At 56.7% G+C, this 19385-nt stretch overlaps 1 protein-coding gene across 1 annotated transcript; it reads left to right on the top strand.

The window, feature by feature from the left end:
- The first annotated feature begins 5725 nt into the window (after positions 1–5725).
- Positions 5726–19272, top strand: NEK8 (NIMA related kinase 8). Its single transcript, XM_078873874.1, has 14 exons — positions 5726–6032; positions 8534–8739; positions 9283–9515; positions 10845–10976; positions 11514–11719; positions 12239–12315; positions 12648–12847; positions 13733–13880; positions 14331–14407; positions 14976–15093; positions 15934–16084; positions 16805–16983; positions 17930–18088; positions 18983–19272. Exons 1-14 carry the CDS (start codon positions 5986–5988, stop codon positions 19159–19161), a joined length of 2112 nt encoding a protein of 703 aa, XP_078730000.1. The 5' UTR covers positions 5726–5985; the 3' UTR covers positions 19162–19272.
- The last annotated feature ends 113 nt before the right edge of the window (positions 19273–19385 follow it).

Here is a 19385-nt window from a genome sequence, read left to right as displayed (position 1 = left end):
GACTGTCATCGTAACCTCGACAGTGAAGCTCATTTCCTTTGGTGAGTGGAGGAGGTGGCGGCAGTCGCTACCTGCGCTGGTACTTCTCGTAGAGCCGTGTGGCCATGCAGCCAGCAATATTGCCCTCTGTTTTTAATCTGTTTTCCCTTTTTCGGCCATGAGCCGTTGGGGAATCTCCACGTGCGAGTGCATCTTTGAGTCTGAGATGTGACGTAGCCAACCGTGCTCATTGAAGGTGTGAGGGAAGGACAACAAATTAAAGGCAAAAAAGCTGTTTCTAGAGAAAATTTGTTTTTCAATCTAGACGATGATGATTTAAAAGTGCACAGCTCCCAGCGGCTTCCTAATATTGGAAGGAATAGCGTTCCAGACGGCCGCAGAGGCGCATCTTAAAGCGCCGTGCGACGATGCGGTGACCCCCGTCTTTGTTCGATGGCGAGGTATTGTGGATCATTTGCGGCAAGCGCTTTGTGTTGCAACGAGCGCGACCTCATCGTGTGTTCGTTCGGCAACACTGAAGCAACATTCAAGTCGTGCATGGAGTGCCGCACTGCGTTGCAGTCTTCATCCCAGCACTAATTCTCTGTCCTTTTTTTGTCTCGTAAAACAGGTAACAGGGGCGAGATCTTCGTCAACCACAAGAAAGTAACCCCGGAAAGCTTACCCCTCAACAAAGTGCTTGGGACGGAAAACATCCATTTCCTCAATTTCATCAAAGGATGCCTCGCGTAAGTGGCACACCACCACCGCCCACTGTGCATTATCTTCGTCGATAATTCAATTCACATCTGTGATCGACACTCACCTGACAAATGCAATTTCGTTGAGATTGGGCAGCTGCTTGTCCTGTCAGGGGCAAAATGTTTTTGACGACGTCATCTGACGGTCAACCACGTGACGTGCTACGGTTGTCGGTAAAACTGCGTGCAGCCTGTTTATCCTATCACATGATAGTAGCTGTGTTCCCGAAGAACAAAACGTCTAGGACAAATCGCATTATAATAAGTAATATATAACGTAGGGTAAAGGGCAGTCCGCGATAATGCGTGAGGTGCGTACGCAGGCCGAACAAAGACCGAGGCGCGTGGTGGGCATGGTGGGCAGCATCCAGCAGCATCCAGCAGCATCCCAATGCCCTGCGTTACACTGCGCCGAGGCAGCCGCACGACCGCTTGTCCCTACTCGCGCTGCGACGTAGTTCCGGTCGCTCGATCGCCTCGTGAAAGCACCACGCGGTGCTATTCGGAGAACAGATCGTACAGCTTGCGCCTACTCCATGTTTGAAGAGGAGTTTAGGCTAGTCCCGTGGGGCCTTCGTGAGCGTTTTATTTATTTATTTCCCTTTTCCCTCCCCTCTCGTCAGGTGGGATCCCATGTGGAGGTTCACGCCCGAGGAGGCCCTCGAGCACGAGTGGATGGCGGACAGCGCCCTCGACCTGGATGCGGAAGCATGGCTGACGCCATCCGAAGCGCCGTCGCCAGTGCCGTCTAGCCAGGCAGAGGAAACATTTTTGACCCCCGGCAATAATTGCGGCACGCTCAGCGAGATTGACGACGACGACTCTCCCGGTGGCCGTGGGTCAGCCGATCCGACGGCTTCCCCCCCGTCGCCGCCGCCGGCGTCCTCCGACAGTGTGGAGTCGTACGTGACGGCTTGCGAGTGGTCTCTCGAACCGTCGGGCAGAGCGATCCCCTCCGCGTCCGGCGAGAGAGGCGCTGAGAAGGGCCTCAGAGAAGACGGCAGCTGGGACGACGGCATTAGCTGGATCTTGAGTCAGGGGTGGTGAGTCTTCATGTGCGAGTGGTGCATTGGGTGAAGTTTTGGGGCTGGCTGGTTTGTTGAGTTAAAGTGTCTCCCCTTTTGGCAACGGGCGTAGAGAATCCATATTCTTTGGGTCTTTCGGTAAATTCACATAGATAGGTTCAAAGAAAATAACTAAAAAATAACTAAAAACTACGACGTTTCGATCACAACACAAGCGGTCGTCATCAGGAAAAGGGGGTTAGCTTCTAAAGGCAAACTGTTTATAAAGGTTTGAAATGGTGGTTAGTTTTCCACCAATCAAAGGACTGCCAGGTGAACATTAACATGTTAATGGAAGATCGCAGAGCCACCGCCATCTCTTGGTCGGTGCGCGAAGTGGCTGTGTTAGTGTGAACCTGTAAATGAACAACTAACATCGGAAGGTGGTAGGATGGGAACATCACAGCCAATTATGACTTAAACTGGTTGATAACATCCATCCAATGATTGCTCAGTTTGTACCCATCTTCTCGGTGGAAATTGTGTCTGTGTCTGTATATATGGATGGCTTCATGGACATCTTTGTTGATAGCCAGTAGGTTTGAAAAGTAGCTTCGTCTTGGAGAAATCAATTTCGTGTGAGCCCACCGCATTAAAACAATTATCAGCCACGGCCGAGGTATTAGTCCTACCGTGTTTCAGATCTGCCTTATGTTCACGAACACAGTCCGAGACATGTCGCTTAGTTTCTCAGCACTTGCCCTAACAGGTGATATATACGGGGTATCTTGCTATCGGGGGGATCTTGCACTGTGTTTCTTCATGTACGGTGAGCGTGACATTTTTACATTTTATTCCTATATTTTAAAACTGTACGATAATTTGCACTTCTCATGTTAACGAAAAAAGTTGTTCGAGCGTGGAACATGTTGGCGCTGAGATGTATCTCAGCTCTTAACACGGCACGGGAGTCCAGCGACGATCGCTTCACGAGCGTTCGCTTTGGCGGCGCGTGACGCATCCCGCTGCAGTAAGTGGACGCTGCCGTGAATGCGTCAAGTACGGATGAGGAGCATATCGATGTTACGCGCATCTTGTCTCTTCTTGACCAGCTGGGTTCCGGTCCCCTGCCCCAGCAAGGAACATCGCCGTCCTGACGACGGGAGGGATGAAGACGCCGCCGCCACCATCGCCACCACCACCACCACCCCCACCGCCCCCGTCGCCGATGATGTCGGCAGTGGGCCGAGGGAAGCGCGGAGAACTCGGCGAAGTTTCGCAGGCACTAGGAGCCACTTCCGTACATTTCTCTTTTTCGTTCGGAATCGCTTTTGCTCGAGCGAAGAGGACGACGATTCTGTCACAGGGCCGGCCATTCGTCGCCCTGGGGACAAAGTTTAGTTTTATTTGGGGGGGGGGGGGGTGGGGGAACCTACATGGCTCGTGAGAGTGTCTCCCTATTAGGTGCTGCGTGTCTTCTGGTGCCAGCATCTCGTGCGAAGACGGGGAGAGAACCAAGCAGAGGAGTGGCGGGAGGATGGCTGCCCATCACCACCACTGCACACGCGTGGGACGAGCCCTGGTCAACGATTATTGACTTTCGGAGCTGTCCCCTTGCGGGTGTCCTCCCAGCCAGCCTAGCCTGCAATCTCAGCCGTTGTCAAGAGGGGAGAGAGATGGAAAGCGATCATGTACTGTGTTCAAATGTTGTAAAATGTAATGGGGTTCAATGAAAAAGGGAATCATTGTTAAGTATAATATATATTGTAGATCTACATGTATAAATATTTAAAGGAAAAAATGTTGTTTTGTATGAAAAAAAATCTGATTTGTTTTCATTTCACTTGAGTCCGGATGCTGTTTGAAGAGGCGTAATGAGTCCCCGCAATTACACACAGACACAACACACCCACAGACACACACACACAGACACACACAACACACACAGACACAACACACACAGACACAACACACACACAGACACAACGACACGCACACAGGCACACACAGACACAACAAAACACAGACACAACGACACACACAGACACACACAGACACAACCATACACACAGACACCGACATAACAACACACAGACACATACAGACACACACAGACACAAAGACACACACAGATACACGCAGACATAACGACAGACACAAAGACACATACAACAACGATTCCCCATGTAGCCGTAACAGACTGTTACAGAAAGTGTTGTTCGCAAGCACCTATGAAGGCAGGCACCACGCCCGGCCGCCTTTGTCTCCCCAGTGGCGATGTTTACACATCGCACCAGGTACTCATTTGAGACTGAGTCGACCTAGGGGAGGCCCAGAACCCATTCCAATAACTGTGACTGGTGTTGGTCGTGAGTGGGAATTGAACTTGGGCATCCGGGTTGGTCGCGCCGAACACCTCCGTCAGCCAGGGTCTCTGGGGAGGTCTGGACCATGTACCCAAAACAGCCATTGCAGCTGCATGAGCCACAGACCTAAACCTCACCCATTTATCTTCTACATCAGGAGAAGGGGGGGACGATGCCAACCTCAGCTGCAAACGATGATGAAATTCTCACAACTTCCATCAACTAGCTGAGACCAGGCCACTGTGGGTTTGCATGGGGTCCTAGATGGACACCCACCACCGGAGTGGAAGAATGGCAGGCGCATCACCTCCACAGTAGGTCCTGGTGCCATGGACATGGGCCCACAGCCGCTGTTTTGTCACTATATAGACCAGCAGATGTCCTTGCTTGGACCCGGCATGCATCCATAACGTGTGGATGCGCTGATGCCCGAACAGCGTGTTGGTAATAACAAGCCCATGGGCTGCAGAGAAGTCTCGTAGCTTCCTATCGTTATTGTTGAGCTGATCTTGTCAATGCCTTCCAATCACTCCAGCCCAGTTGCCAGCATCATGACCCACTCGGGCATTGGAGTCACCCAACAGGATGACTATCCCGAGGGGCCCCTTTCGCTAGCACCTGTGACAGGAGGTCATAGAAGGCATCTGACTCATCGGCCTTGCCTGCATCCCTCCACTGATGTTCATCTTCGGTGAGGGCGCAAGCAACCACCACCACCACCATTCCTACATTCACATAATAATTTCCTTAAGGAGGTCATGGTTTTACACTTAGACTGCTTGTCAGGTTTGCTTTAATTTGCATCATGGTGTTCCTACTTAAAAGGCCGTTCCGCCTGAAGTTGTGTGCCACGTGGGATGTATGGCGGCTGAAAGTGTTGCAAGTGGACCAGTCACCATCTGTCTCCATCTGTACGGAGATCGAGCGTTGCCCCCTCGCGCAAGGCGTGGATTTTCTCCAGATAATAATAAACGTGACTCGGCATTGCTCAGCTGAAAACATCTTAAAATAAGAGCCCAACGGAGGATGGCTTCCGATAAACATTCACATGAGTGTGTCTTTCCAATACAGCGTGTTTCAAAAAAATGTCAACACTCACATGGGACTATCGTTTTTAATGGGAAAAGAACGGATGATACACTGTAACATGATTACAATTGTATGTTCATAGATTCAAAAAGTCTCCACTTGTTCGTCAACGCTGTCAACGCATACCTGGAATCTTCTCCAGGTGGTCTCCAGAGCCCCATGATCATCAGGTCCACACAACACGACCCCTTGGGACACCGCCAAAACGCCTCTAGAACAATGAAAGATCAGCTGACACGTCTCGGCAAATCCTTTCAAAGTGAATATGTGCAAGTGGCTCCCACAGTGTTCGCTTGCTGCACCTGCTGCCACCCCCTCTCTGTTGCTTCCTCCTCGAGCGAGTCGGCCGCGAGCCACCGCTCTGTCCGCACGGCGCAAGGGGCCGTCCATAAATGACGTCACGCGATTTTGGACGATTTTTGACCCCCCCCCCTCCTCGCCTCCCTCCTCACATCCCCCTCCTCCCTCGCCCCTCCCTCCTCACCTTCCCTCCTCCCCCGTGGAGACGTCACGTGACCAGCTCACCTACCCGGAAGTGGCGTGCAGAGCAGGCGGCCGTGGTCGCGAGAGAACCAAAATCCTCGCTCCCTCCTCGCTCGCTCCTCCTCCCTCTCGGCTCCCTCCTCTCTCCTCCCTCTCAGCTCTCTCATCCCTCCCGGCTCCCTCCTCTCTCCTCCCTCTCAGTTCCCCCCTCTCAGCTCCCTCTCGGCTCCCTCTCAGCTCCCCCCTCTCGGCTCCCTCCTCACTTTCTCCCTCCTCTCCTCGCTGTCTCTGCTCGACTCCGCGATGGATAAATACGAGAAAATAAAAGTCGTAGGCAGAGGAGCCTTTGGGTGAGTGACTTGTGTGAGTGAGTGAGTATGTGAGTGAGTGTGTGTGAGTGAGTGTGTGTGAGTGAGTGTGTGTGAGTGAGTGTGTGAGTGAGTGTGTGTGAGTGAGTGTGTGAGTGAGTGTGTGTGAGTCAGGAAAGGGCGGTCCTGCACAGATGCCATATTTTCTGTCCGTCTGCTACAGCAGAGGTGTAGGGAATTCCAAAAAGACCTACATCTCTGCTTTATTGACCTGGTCAAGGCCTATGATACCATCAGTAGGACTGGGCTCTGGGTTGTTCTTCGTGCTTTCGGAGTCCCTGACCCTCTGCTCACGATCATTAAGGACCTTCATGATGGTGAGCGGGCCCGGGTAAAACTACGTGGCCGGGAGTCGGAGCCTTTCCCTGTACACCTTGGGGTGCGACAGGGATGTCCTCTGGCTCCCACATTATTTAACATCTATTTCGACTGCGTAGTTCGTGAAGCCTTCAATAGCTGTACCGGGGGAATTACCATTTGGTACAGATACAATGGGAGGCTGATCGACGCCCGGGTGCGATCAAGGGATGGCTCCCTATTGGTCAACCACGTTATGTATGCCGATGATTTGGTAATAGCTGCTCATTCAGAAGAGGAGTTGGAGACGCTGCTGCTGAGACTGGAGCGTGCCACTAAGAGGTGGGGCCTTACCATCAGCCCCACCAAAACTAAGCACCTGCCTGGGTATTTTGTACCATCGGGCACTCCGCCCCCACAACTCCCAATCGGTGATGGGGCAGTTGTGGAGAGAGTAGAGAGTTTCCCATACCTGGGCAGTGTGCTCATGACCGGCTCCAGTTTATCAGCAGAGGTCTCACTCCGAATCAGTCGAGCGGCAATATCTTTTCATCGGTTGCGTAACGCTGTGTGGAAGCTACCTGGTCTGTCGCTCCGCACGAAGCTTCAGGTCTTCTCGGCCACGGTCATTCCCTCCCTTCTCTATGCTTGCGAAACGTGGACCCCCCTAGTGGAGCATCTTCGCCGGTTGGAAACATTTAGGCTGGCCTGCCTACGATCCATCCTGGGTTTAACCAGGCTGGATTGTGTGAGGAGCTCACAAGTCCTTGAAAGATCTGGGCAAAGTCCCATCAGTGAGCTCCTCCGGCAGGCAAGGCTGCGTTGGCTGGGTCATGTAGCCCGCATGCCCAGCCACCGCATGCCTAAACAGCTTTTGTTCGGCCGGATCGAGGGGGCTAAACGGGCGCGGCACGGGCTAGAGAAGAGATGGAGTGATGTGGTACAGGAGGACGTGGAGCTGAGTGGACTTGCCGATGACTGGTACCAGCGGTGTCAAGATCGGCCTCAGTGGAGGAGGCTCGTGAAGGACGCTACTGGGCAGTTGGAGGCAGTCGCCCTCCAACAACAACGGAGGGCGGAGGAGCGACGCTCACAACAACGAGCGGAGCGCCGGGTGGCTAAAGCACAGCAAGTTGGCACAGTAGGGGGCACAGGTGGTGCATCAGCCAGTCATCTCGGTCATCTCGGTCAGTCGACCCGTGGCACCTGGGTCTGCCCCGTGACCTCCTGCCAGCGGGCGTTCGACACTTCACGTGGCCTCAAGGTGCACATGGCCTGGCACAAGCGTCGTGGTGACGTCACCGCCACTTAGTGGCGAATGGCGGTTGTTGTGAGTGGTAGTGTAGCGGTTAGCGCGCTGCGCTATGAACCCAGCGACACGAGTTCGATTCCCGCTCACGGCCAACACCACTGATGATTATCTGAAACGGTCGACTCAGCCTCAAATGAGTACCTAGTGCGGTGTGTAAACATTGCCACTAGGGTGACAAAGGCGGTCGGGCGTGGTGCTGGCCACCCACCCCCTCGTGTGCCCTTCCGGCCTTCATAGGTGCTCGCTAACAGCACTTGCCCCTACAGTCTGTTAAGGCTATACGGGGGATCTTTGTTGTGTGTGTGTGAGTGAGTTTGCTTCGTGGAAGCTGCTCATGGAAGCTGCTCTTTAAAAATGCATCGCAGTGCCCAGTGGCTTCTTCCTCACGTCGGACGCGAGAGCGTTCCAGACGGCCGCAGAAGTCGCGCATCTGAAAGCGCCGCGGGACGTTGCTTAGCAGCCAGAGGCCGCCGCCGCCGCCGCCGCCGCTGCGAAGGTGACGAGCGGATGCTGCCAGTTCGTGACGCTCCTTGACGACAACAGGCGGATGAAGTAATACGAATAATAAGTAGCATCACAAGCGGTCTGCATCAGGCGGGTGAAGACCGCTTGTGTCGCGATCGAAACGTCGTGGGGTTTTTTGCTTTTATTTTAGATGTTTTGTTTTCTATCTACGTGACTTCACCGAAAGAAGCAATAATATGAATTCCTGCAGTCACGAAGGTTTTCAGTCTCAGCTCAGTCCGGCCCTGCGTCACCCCCGGCATGCGCTTGTGTCCCCCCCTCCCCCTCCTATCCCGTCCTTCCCCCTGCCTCTTCCTCCTCCTCCTCCCTCCTCCGCCCCCTCCTCTCGACTCCCGGCCCACCGTCGCAGCATCGTGCACCTGTGCGTGCGGAGGGACGAGGGCAAGCAGGTGATACTCAAGCAGATCCCCGTGGAGCAGATGAGCCGCGACGAGCGGCAGGCGGCGCAGAACGAGTGCCAGGTGCTCAAGCTGCTCAGCCACCCGAACGTCATCAAGTACTTCGAGAACTTCCTCGCGGACAAGGCCCTCATGATCGCCATGGAGTACGCGCCCGGTGAGGCCCCGTTGCCGTGGCGACGCCGTGGTCCTGCTAGTAGTTCTAGATGTGAAGCTTCCGTGACTGCGAGGATTCATACTCTTGGGTTTTTCGGTAAAGTCACGTGGGTAACAAATAAAATTAATAGAAACAAAAGATAATAAGAAATTATTCTTTTATTTAATAGAAACAAAATAAAATAATACACCGATGTAGGTCGGCACGGCACGCGAGGGGGTGGGTGGTCAGCACCACGCCCGGCCGCCTTTGTCTCCCCAGTCGCGATGTCCACTACACACCGCACCAGGTACTCATTTGAGGCCGAGTCGACCTACGGGAGGCCCAGGACCGGTTCAGATAATCATCACCGGTGTTGGTGGCCGTGAGCGGTAATCGAACTCGGGTCACCCGGGTTCGTAGCGCTAACCGCTGCACCACCGCTCCCCACACACGACATACATATGTACACCATACGTACACCATACGTACAACATACGTACAACATACGTAGTACGTTCATACGCGGTGGGGAACCTTTGTGTCCGTGGTGGCGGGGCGCAGGGGGCACCCTCGCCGAGTACATCCAGAAGCGGGGCGGCTCGCTGCTGGACGAAGACACTATCCTGCACTTCTTCGTGCAGATCGCCCTGGCGCTGCACCACGTGCACTCGAACCACATCCTGCACCGCGACCTCAAGACGCACAACATCCTGCTGGACAAGCGGCAGACCGTCGTCAAGGTCGGCGACTTCGGCATCTCCAAGATCCTGAGCAGCAAGAGCAAGGCGTACACGGTGAGCGGCACGTCGGACCCGTTCCGGTTCGGTTCCCGGTGAGGAAGAGGTAGGGGAGGGGGGGGGTGGGGGGGGGTGAAATCGTCATCATCGATCGTCCTCCATCGGTGCTGTGAGGAGCGAATCGTCAACAGTCACGTGGCCGGAGGGCCGACCTGGCGACTGGTGGGTGAGGGACGAGGCGTTAGCCGTGTCCGTGCGGTGCGTGCACAAAGGGGGTTCAATGCACGGAGCCCAATGGGCTGTTCCCAGCGCACGTCAGGCAGCCCACGCCCACTTGGAGACATTATCATGAAAGTAAAATCATGCAGCAATACTCCCCGCACCCCCCGGTCTGATTCTGCGGCGTCGTTCCTGGTGGAGTCTCACGTGTGAGTCGTGACGTCACCGCACACACATGTGAGTCGTGACGTCACCGCACACACGTGTGAGTCATGACTTCACCGCACACACGTGTGAGTCGTGACGTCACCGCACACACGTGTGAGTCGTGACTTCACCGCACACACGTGTGAGTCGTGACGTCACCGCACACACGTGTGAGTCGTGACGTCACCGCACACACGTGTGAGCCGTGACGTCACCGCACACACGTGTGAGTCGTGACGTCACCGCACACACGTGTGAGTCGTGACGTCACCGCACACACGTGTGAGTCGTGACGTCACCGCACACACGTGTGAGTCGTGACGTCACCGCACACACGTGTGAGTCGTGACGTCACCGCACACACGTGTGGCGTTCTGTTTTTTTTATAACCTCGCAGGATCTTTGACGTCCGCAGACGGGTGCGTATCCACGATCCGTACACACACTCGTATTCACCAGGGCAGCCGCCGGGCTCAAGTGGCAAATGCGCGTTCGCTCCAATGTTGTTGTTCGTAATCATGATTTTTTTAAAAACTTAAAAGGACAGAGTTTGGAAAAGCGGAATTATAATTATGATAACAGTTCAGAAATTGTAGCGAGCACGGTTTTTTATGCCCTCCATGCTCTCGCCCCGTCTTATCTGGCTTCTTTCGGGGCGCCACGATGGCTAGGAGATGTCAACTACCTCGCCTGGTGTACAGGAAGTCGTGGGTTCGTGCTGTATATTTGGAGTTTGCGTGTCTCTCTCTCTCCCCGTGGTCGTGTGAGTTATTCTCTGGGCCCTGCGGTTTTCCCTCCACATTTAGTAGCAACATCACCACGCGTTTAGAGTGTTTGGCTGCTGCTATACATTTCCACGTGATAAGCCACTTTGTTCACTTATCATTTGTGATAGCCAAGTAAGTCATTGGCCGTGTTAGCCAACTGCCCTGAACCCGTGGGTGCTCCGTCGGCCTGCAGGTGGTGGGCACCCCGTGCTACATCTCCCCGGAGCTGTGCGAGGGGAAACCCTACAACCAGAAGAGTGACATCTGGGCCCTGGGCTGCATCCTGTACGAGCTGGCGAGCCTCAAGAGGGCCTTCGAGGCCGAGGTGAGCCACCCGGCCACCCCCCCCCCCCTTCCGCTCGCGCCCCGACGTGTCCCCTCCGCGCGTTCGTTTGGTAACGAGTTCGGAAGCGAGTCATCATCCGCCTCCCTTGTACGTGTGCGCGTGTGTACGTACGTTGAACTTCTTTCGCACCGTACGTAGCCAACCGTGCTCATCGGAGGTTGTATCGCCGCGTCGGTTCAAAGCCAACATTGTGAGCTATACGCTCCGCCACCGGACGGAGCCGATCGAATTGAGTTGTCACGTCGCGGACGAATGCGCCAAACCGATTTGGGTTTGTGTTCGCAAACCATTGCGTGGAAAGAGCAAGCAAACCTTTTTGATGGGCGCGGGACGTCCTAAATGCGAGTTCCATCGTGGCACGGCTCGGTTTGTGGTTATCAGCCGGTGGAAAAAGCCACGCGGTGCCGTGCCGGCCTCCCGCGCTGGCAGCGGCTGGGCCGCGCGAGCGGGCGAAAGGCGCGGGGCAAGAGTCGTGCGGCGCTAACGCGGCCGGCGGGGGCACCGCTCTGCCGGCAGAATCTGCCGGCGCTGGTGCTGAAGATCATGAGCGGCAACTTCGCCCCCGTGTCGGACCGCTACAGCGGCGAGCTGCGGCAGCTGGTGGTCAGCCTGCTCAACCTGGACCCCGGCAAGCGGCCGCAGCTGAGCGAGGTGCTCTCTCACCCCGTGTGCATGAGCGCCATGATCCGCCTCTACATGGACATCGGCCGGGTGCCCGCCAGGTTCGTGTCCGGCGAGGCCGAGTTCGATCCACCGTGGGCGCCCACGGTGGTGAGATGTTGACTACCTCGCCTGGTGTGCAGGAGGTCGTGGGTTCAATCCCGACCCTGACGCCTGCTGCTGCTGCTGTATATTTGGAATCTGTGTCTCTCTCTCTCCCCGTGGTCCCGTGGATTTTTCTCCGGGTCCTCCGGTTTTTACCCTCCACATTTAGAATCAACATCACCACGCGTTTGGAGTATTTGGCTGCTAGAAATTTCCACGTGTTGAGCTATCATTTGTGATATCCAGGAGGCTTCTGAGAAAGAAGATCTGTACACGAGGCGTGTCCGTTAACACCTCCCAGCCACCGTGGCGCCCTCCATCACGTTCAGTCATCGCCCCCTCCTCGCCTCCCCGTTCACTCCGATCCAGCTCCGATGTTATGGAATAGGATTTGTCGTCGTCATCGTCACCATCATCATTAGCCATTTGTAAAAAAAAATGTTTTATTTAAATTCTGCTGGCGATGTCGATTGCAGGATGGAAAAGCCGATGATGCTGCTGTCGCTGGACGCACAGGGCAGGGCGAGGCAAGCGTGTCGCCCCCGCTTCCCGCGTGAGTATCCTCACGCTCGCCCAGCGTTCAACCGCACTCCCTTCTGTGCAGGAGCCGATTGGCTCAAGATTATTGCAAGGCCCTGGAATGAATGTTGCGTTGTGGCTTGGCTCTCCAACACACAACCGGCGTGCTGTACTAGTGACGAATTGGCACCTTCTGTGTACGTGCCAACCCTTACTGGTTGGCTGTGTCGGGCGGTGGCGGGTTGAACGACACGTTTATATTTTTACGCGTCGTGAGCAACGTCGGGAGCAACCCGGACCAGTCTGGATGCGAGCAACCAATCCAATCTCCCCCCCCCCCCCCCGTCTCCGCGTCGACGGCGCCAGTGTCCGGGGACGGCGCGCTGGCCGGGAGCGCCGGCAGGGCGGCGGCTGCCCCCCCGCCGCTCTCCTCCGTCTACATGTGGGGCAGCGGCACGCTGGCGCCCGTCAAGCTGGCCATGCCCAACACGGAGGTGCTGCAGGTGGCGGTGGGGCGCACGCAGAGGGCCGGCGTCACGCGCAGCGGCAGGCTCATCGTCTGGGAGGTGAGCGCTACGTGGAACTCGCCGGAGACTTGAGCTTGCTGGGAGTGTCCAGAGCACCTCCACGTGCCTCGCCATTGCGTCGTCCTCGTCGTCGTCGTCGTCATGATCCCGGCGCTCCGCTGCAGTTGCTCCCCGTGGGTGGGGGGCGGGGGCCCCCGATGGCAGCTGTCTCTGTGCAGCACGAGGTGTCGCGCCCGCGACACCAGAAACGCTTCATGCCAGGCTCCTTCATCTCTATTATGATGATGGCAATGATGATGGTGATGATGGCGATGATGGCGGTGATGATGGTGATGATGATGATGGTGATGATGGTGGCGATGGGGATGATGGTGATGATGGCGATGGTGATGATGGTGATGATGGTGATAATTATGGTGATGTTGATGGTGATGATTTTGGTGATTGTGACGATGGCGATGATGGTGATGATTGTGATGATGGCGATGACCCTGATGATGGTAACGGTGATACGGCTGATGACGACGACGATGATCATGAGCCGAGTCTCTCCACCCTAAGAGTGGATCGCTGTGGGCACCGTGCCACTCAGCTGTTACATCCTCCCCACTGTCTGCTACCTGCTGCCCACTCCCCGCTGTCTGCTACCCACTCCCCGCTGCCCACTCCCCGCTGCCCACTCCCCGCTACCCACTCCCCACTGCCCATTCCCCACTGCCCACTCCCCGCTGCCCACTCCCCGCTGCCCACTCCCCACTGCCCACTCCCCGCTGCCCACTTTCCGCTGCCCACTGCCCACTCCCCACTCCCCGCTGCCCACTCCCCGCTGCCCACTCTCCGTTGCCCACTCCCCGCTGCCCACTCCCCGCTGCCCACTGCCCACTCCCCACTGCCCACTCCTCGCTGCCCACTGCGTGTGTGCAGGCCTCTCCGGGCACGGTGGGCGACGCTGCCCTCCCCGGCTCGGTGGGCAGCATCCAGCCCCAGCTCGTGTCGCGCTTCCTGGAGGGCCAGTCCGGGGTCACCATTCAGCACGTCTCCTGCGGCGACCTCTTCACCGCATGCCTCACCGGTCCGCGTGTGTGTCCGTGTGTGTTCGTGTGTGTGTGTGCTCGTGTGTGTGTGTCCGTGTGTGTCCGTGTGTTCGTGTGTGTGTCCCTGTGTCAGTGTGTGTCCGTGTGTGTCAATGTGTGTGTGGGGAGCGGTAGTGGAGCGGTTAGTGCTACGCTGCGCTATGGACCCGGCGACCCGAGTTCGATTCCTGCTCACGGCCAACACCAGTGACGATTATCTGAACTGGTCCTGGGCCTCCCCTAGGTCAACTCAGCCTCAAATGAGCACCTGGTGCGATGTGTAAAAAAACATCACCGCTGGGGAGACAAAGGTGGCCGGGCGTGGTGCTGGCCACCCACCCCCCCTCGTGTGCCATGCCGGCCTTCATAGGGAGTGCTGCTGGTTGTTGTTGTTGTTTTGCATCTTGTCACCGTGCGGACCCGGGCCTCTTCTGTGTCGTTGTTCTCAGACCGGGGGATCCTCATGACGTACGGCAGCGGCAGCAGCGGCTGCCTTGGCCATGGCAGCTACAGCGACGTGGCACAGGTACCGTGGGGCACCGTGGGATGATGATGGTGATGGGATGATGGGATGATGGGATGATGATGATGATGGGATAATGGGTTGAGAGAAATTAGATGATGGGATTTGTTTTGGCGATGGGATGAGATTGAAGGATGACGTCACCGGACGAGATGACACTGAGTGACGAGTTCGGCACGCCCGGTGTGTTGGAGAGTAAACCCGCTACAACATTCACACGTCGAGTACCGTGGCGTTTCGCTGGTAATTACCACCAGCATCGTCGGGCAGTCACCATGCTTTGTTGACGTGACAAACCTTACCCATTGGCCGTGGCGGCGGGTGGTGGCGGGTGGTGGCGGGTGGTGGCGGGTGGTGGCGGGTGTAACGACACCACGTTCATATTTACGCGATCTAACCCAACAAAAAAAAGCCTCTGTTACGGTGTTATTGCGCAACTCCTATGGGCCCACTCCTAATGGGTCCGGTCCATGCCAAGTGCGTGCCGACGTCACGGTGCGAGCGAAGCTCTGCACACACACACGTGGGGCGCGAGCGAATGCTCTTGCTACTACCTCGGTGTCGTTGGCAGCCCAAGATTGTGGAAGCGCTGCTGGGCTACGAGATTACCCAGGTGTCGTGCGGGATGTCGCACGTGCTGGCGGTGAGCAATGAGCAAGAGGTGTTTGCCTGGGGCAGAGGAGACAACGGTAAGACTTACAACCGCCCACGACAACTCAACTATCACACTGGGTTTCTTTCAGTTTTACCAGGTAAGGCCCCACTGGGCTATGTCGCTGTTTTTTCAGAAACTGACCGAGCTATCACAAATGTGACACCTCGACGAAGTGGATTATCATCATGACACGGAAATGTTTCGCAGCCCGAATGCTCAATGCTGCTCCCTTGCGCCAAACCCGCACTGACCAGCGTGGCGAAGTACGGCCCCAATAACCCCCACGACGATCAGCACCCCTCTCGGCGTGGGCCTCGCTTTTTTCCCCCCTTTTATTATTCGCTCGTCTCGGTCCCTGCGTCGTGCACGTGGCGTCGTGCACCGACGGCATCGTCGCTCTTCAACTTTTTACATTTTTGTTATTTAGCGAACGCCATTTCACGCGACTTCACACAGTCAAAACACCGGATGCATTTACGACATGGATATAGCGAAATAAAGATCGTGTTCTTCGGGTGGATGTCAGCCCCTGCATTAACAAACAAACCCACACATGTCACGAAACTTTCCGTAACGACACCGGCACGCGGACCCAGCCCCGTGTGCGTCTCTCTGTCTCTCCGTGCGTCTCTCTGTCTCTCCGTGCGTCTCTCTGCGTCTCCGTGCGTCTCTCTGTCTCTCGGTGCGTCTCTCTGTCTCTCGGTGCGTCTCTCTGTCTCTCGGTGCGTCTCTCTGTCTCTCCGTGCGTCTCTCTGTCTCTCCGTGCGTCTCTCTGCGTCTCCGTGCGTCTCTCTGTCTCTCGATGGGTCTCTCTGTCTCTCCGTGCGTCCGTACATCTCTCCGTGCGTCTGCGCGTGTCTCTCCGATCCCCCAGGGCGCCTCGGCTTGGGCAATCAGGAGCTCCACCTGTGCCCGCAGCCGGTGGCCGTCCCCCCGCCCTACGAGCCGTGCAGCGCGCACTGCGGCGTCGACTGCTCCATGATCCTCACCTCCAGTGGCAGGCTCCTGGCTTGCGGCAGCAACCGGTACGAGCCGAGTTCACAGCCTCATTTCTCTACGACTGCTTCTCTGTCGTTCCTTTATCGTCCTTCCCCCCCACCTCCGATTAGCGCGATTGGATGCGTACGGTGCGAGAGAAGTTCAACGGACTAAACTAAAACTATTAAACTAAACTAGTTTTGTATTTTACCAGGTAAGGCCCACTGAGCTATGTAGCTCTTTGTCAGAAGTGACCTGGCCACAAATGACAGCGCAACAAAATGGCTTGGTATGATGTGGAAATGTATGGAGCCAAATACTCTGAACGCGTGTTTCTAAATGTGGAGGGAAAAACCGCAGGAACCGGAGAAAAATCCACGCGACCACGGGTAGAGGAAGACGCGCAAATATACAGCAGCAGCAGGCGTCAGGAATCGAACCCACGACCTCCTGCAGACCAGGCGAGGTAGTTAACATCTCCTAGCCACCACCATACATACAAAGACAAATGATCTCCCCCCCTCCCGCCACGTATAGCCTGAATAGACTGTTGGGGCAAGTGCTGTTAGCGAGCACCTATGAAGGCCGGCATGACACACGAGGGGGTGGGTGGCCAGCACCACGTCCGGCCGCCTTTGTCTCCCCAGTGGCGATGGTTTACGCACCGTGCCAGGTACTCATTTGAGGCCGAGTTGACAACTGCACTGGGACGTATTCCACCCCCTGCCCCCCCCGCCCCCTCTACGTCCGTCCGACGCGCGCTGCAGGTACAACAAACTGGGCCTGGATAAGATCTCGCACGACGGCGGCGACGACGACGCTGCCGCGTGCCCCGCGGAGCAGACCGAGGAGTCGCTGGTGCTCTCGCCGGTGCAGTCCAGCCCGCTGGACGGGGCCCGGGTGGTCCACGTGGCGCTGGGCACCGCTCACTCCGCCGCCGTCACAGGTGGGGCGACGGTCGCGACGGCGCGGCGGCTTGACCCCTTCTGGCAATGAAGCGGCAGGAGTTGTGTTCAGATGCTCCAACAGCAAATAGAAACCTTTTGTTGTCAACATGCAAACAAAAACTTGCGCTGATAATTAGACACATGGCGTTGTCTTTGAAACTGATTGGCCGACACCAGAGATGTGGCCTTCGTTAGGGCCTAGTCTCACCAGTGTCAGACCAGGGAACGACGCCATAAGGCGAACATGATGCATGTCAACATTCTTTCGCACTGTACGTAGCCAACCGTGCTGATCAGATACTTCAATCTCCGTCTGCCTTGTCTTCGTCTCCTTCTGTCTCCTCCATCTCCGTCGTGTTTCTTGTCCGCGTGCACCGTCCTCAAAACACCGAGCTGAGCAATTCGGCCCGTCGCGCTCCTGCCATTGTGACGGACACGGTCAGCCGTGACACGTCAACCAGGACGCACTCTCTCTGGTGCGTCCGTCTGTCTCGTCTCTCTCTGCCTCGTGTGTGGGTGTCCCACTCCGCCTCCCCCGTCTGTCTCGTCTCTCTCTGCCTCGTGTGTGGGGTGTCCCACTCCGCCTCCCCCGTCTGTCTCGTCTCTCTCTGCCTCGTGTGTGGGTGTCCCACTCCGCCTCCATCTCCCCCGTCTGTCTCGTCTCTCTCCGCCTCGTGTGTGGGTGTCTCACTCCGCCTCCATCTCCCCCGTCTGTCTCGTCTCTCTCTGCCTCGTGTGTGGGGTGTCCCACTCCGCCTCCCCCGTCTGTCTCGTCTCTCTCTGCCTCGTGTGTGGGTGTCCCACTCCGCCTCCATCTCCCCCGTCTGTCTCGTCCTGTCCCCGCATCCCCCCCCCCCCCCCCGTCTTGCCTCTCTTCGGTCTCCCTCCCGTCGAAGTCACCGCCCTGGCAAATCTTTGCCGATCTCGCCGCGTGTCGTCGCGCAGACACGGGCACGTGCTACACGTTTGGAAGCAACCAGCACGGGCAGCTTGGCGGGGGAGCGCGCCCCAGCAGCCGGGCGCCGCAGCCGGTGGACGGGCTCGGCGGGGTGAAGGTGGTGCAGGTCACCTGCGGCGACGCCTTCACCGTGGCCGTCGCCGAAGGTGACGACGATGGTGCCCTCTCGTGCTGCTGCCGCCACCGCCGTGTGTGCGCGTGTGTGCGTGAGAATGTGCGTGTGTGAACGTGCGTGTGTGAACGTGCGTGTGTGAACGTGCGTGTGTGAATGTGCGTGTGTGTGAACGTGCGTGTGTGAATGTGTGCGTGTGTGAACGTGCGTGTGTGAGTGTGCGTGTGTGAATGTGTGTGTGTGTGAGTGTGAACGTGCGTGTGTGAATGTGTGTGTGAACGTGCGTGTGTGAATATGCGTGTGTGAACGTGCGTGTGTGCGTGTGTGAACGTGCGGTGTGGGGAGCGGTAGTGTAGCAGTAGTGTAGTGAGCGCGCTGCGCTACGAACCCAGAAACCCAAGTTCAATTCCCGCTCTCGGCCACCATCACTGGTAACGATTATCTCAACCGGTCCTGGGCCCCTCTTAGGTCGACTCAGCCTTAAACGAATACCCGGTGCGATGTGTAAACATCGCCACGAGGGTGACAAAGGAGGCCGGGTGTACTGGCCACCCACCACCTCGTCTGCCGTGTCTGTGCACTCCCCGCCTTCACCAACACCTACTGACCAACACGCACTGACCGCTGCGAAATAACCTCACGGTGTGGGGGAGCCTCTCATCCAGCAGCTGATTGGTGAAAGTTCTGTAACCATGACCACCTCGTGCCAGGGGGGTGGGGGCCTCTTTGCTCAGAGCACTTGGCTCAGACGCCCCATCATCAATATCGTCACTCCCGTGGTGGTAAATTAAGTAACACTTTGTGTGAAGTCAGAGGTTGCTTTTTGCACAGACTGGGGCACTCAAGCAATGCTTGAGTGCGTGCGTGTGCGCGTCTCTCCGGCGTAGTTGCACGCAAGCCGCGTGCTTCTCCCGTGTGCTCGTTGCAGGAGGGCAAGTGTTCACGTGGGGGAAGGCCGCGCGGGGGAGGCTGGGCCGGACCGACGGCGAGGCCTGCGCCCCCAGGCCCGTGCAGCTCCAGGAGACGTTCCCCTACGCAGTCACCTCCGTGTCCAGCCGGCACGGCAACACGCTGCTCTCCGTGCACTGCGCCTCGCAGTGCCGCTGACGCCGTCCTTCGTCAACGACCAAATTCCTCGCAGCGGCGGCGCCGGTGGCTTGCCCGAGCCCACTCACAATGTTGAACGTTGTGATGCCTCTGGGTCGACCACCCACCCATTGTTGATGTTACTGATTTTACTAATTTTGATCTTTGTTTTTAACTGCCAAACTGCTTGCCTCAATGTCACTAACAGTACCAAGTTTGGTTATACCTAGACCTCCTGGAAGGGC

The sequence above is a fragment of the Lampetra fluviatilis genome, chromosome 37 (genome assembly GCF_964198595.1).
Source record: "Lampetra fluviatilis chromosome 37, kcLamFluv1.1, whole genome shotgun sequence".
Taxonomy (NCBI): domain Eukaryota; kingdom Metazoa; phylum Chordata; class Hyperoartia; order Petromyzontiformes; family Petromyzontidae; genus Lampetra; species Lampetra fluviatilis.
This window is presented reverse-complemented; position numbering and strand designations above follow the sequence as displayed.

Excerpts from the sequence above, each read along its gene's own strand:
- NEK8 (XM_078873874.1), top strand. The coding sequence starts at position 5,986 with ATGGATAAATACGAGAAAATAAAAGTCGTAGGCAGAGGAGCCTTTGG. Across the intron at positions 14,408-14,975 it reads GCTACAGCGACGTGGCACAG|CCCAAGATTGTGGAAGCGCT; the intron begins GTACCGTGGGGC and ends TGTCGTTGGCAG. Across the intron at positions 16,085-16,804 it reads CTGGCTTGCGGCAGCAACCG|GTACAACAAACTGGGCCTGG; the intron begins GTACGAGCCGAG and ends CGCGCGCTGCAG.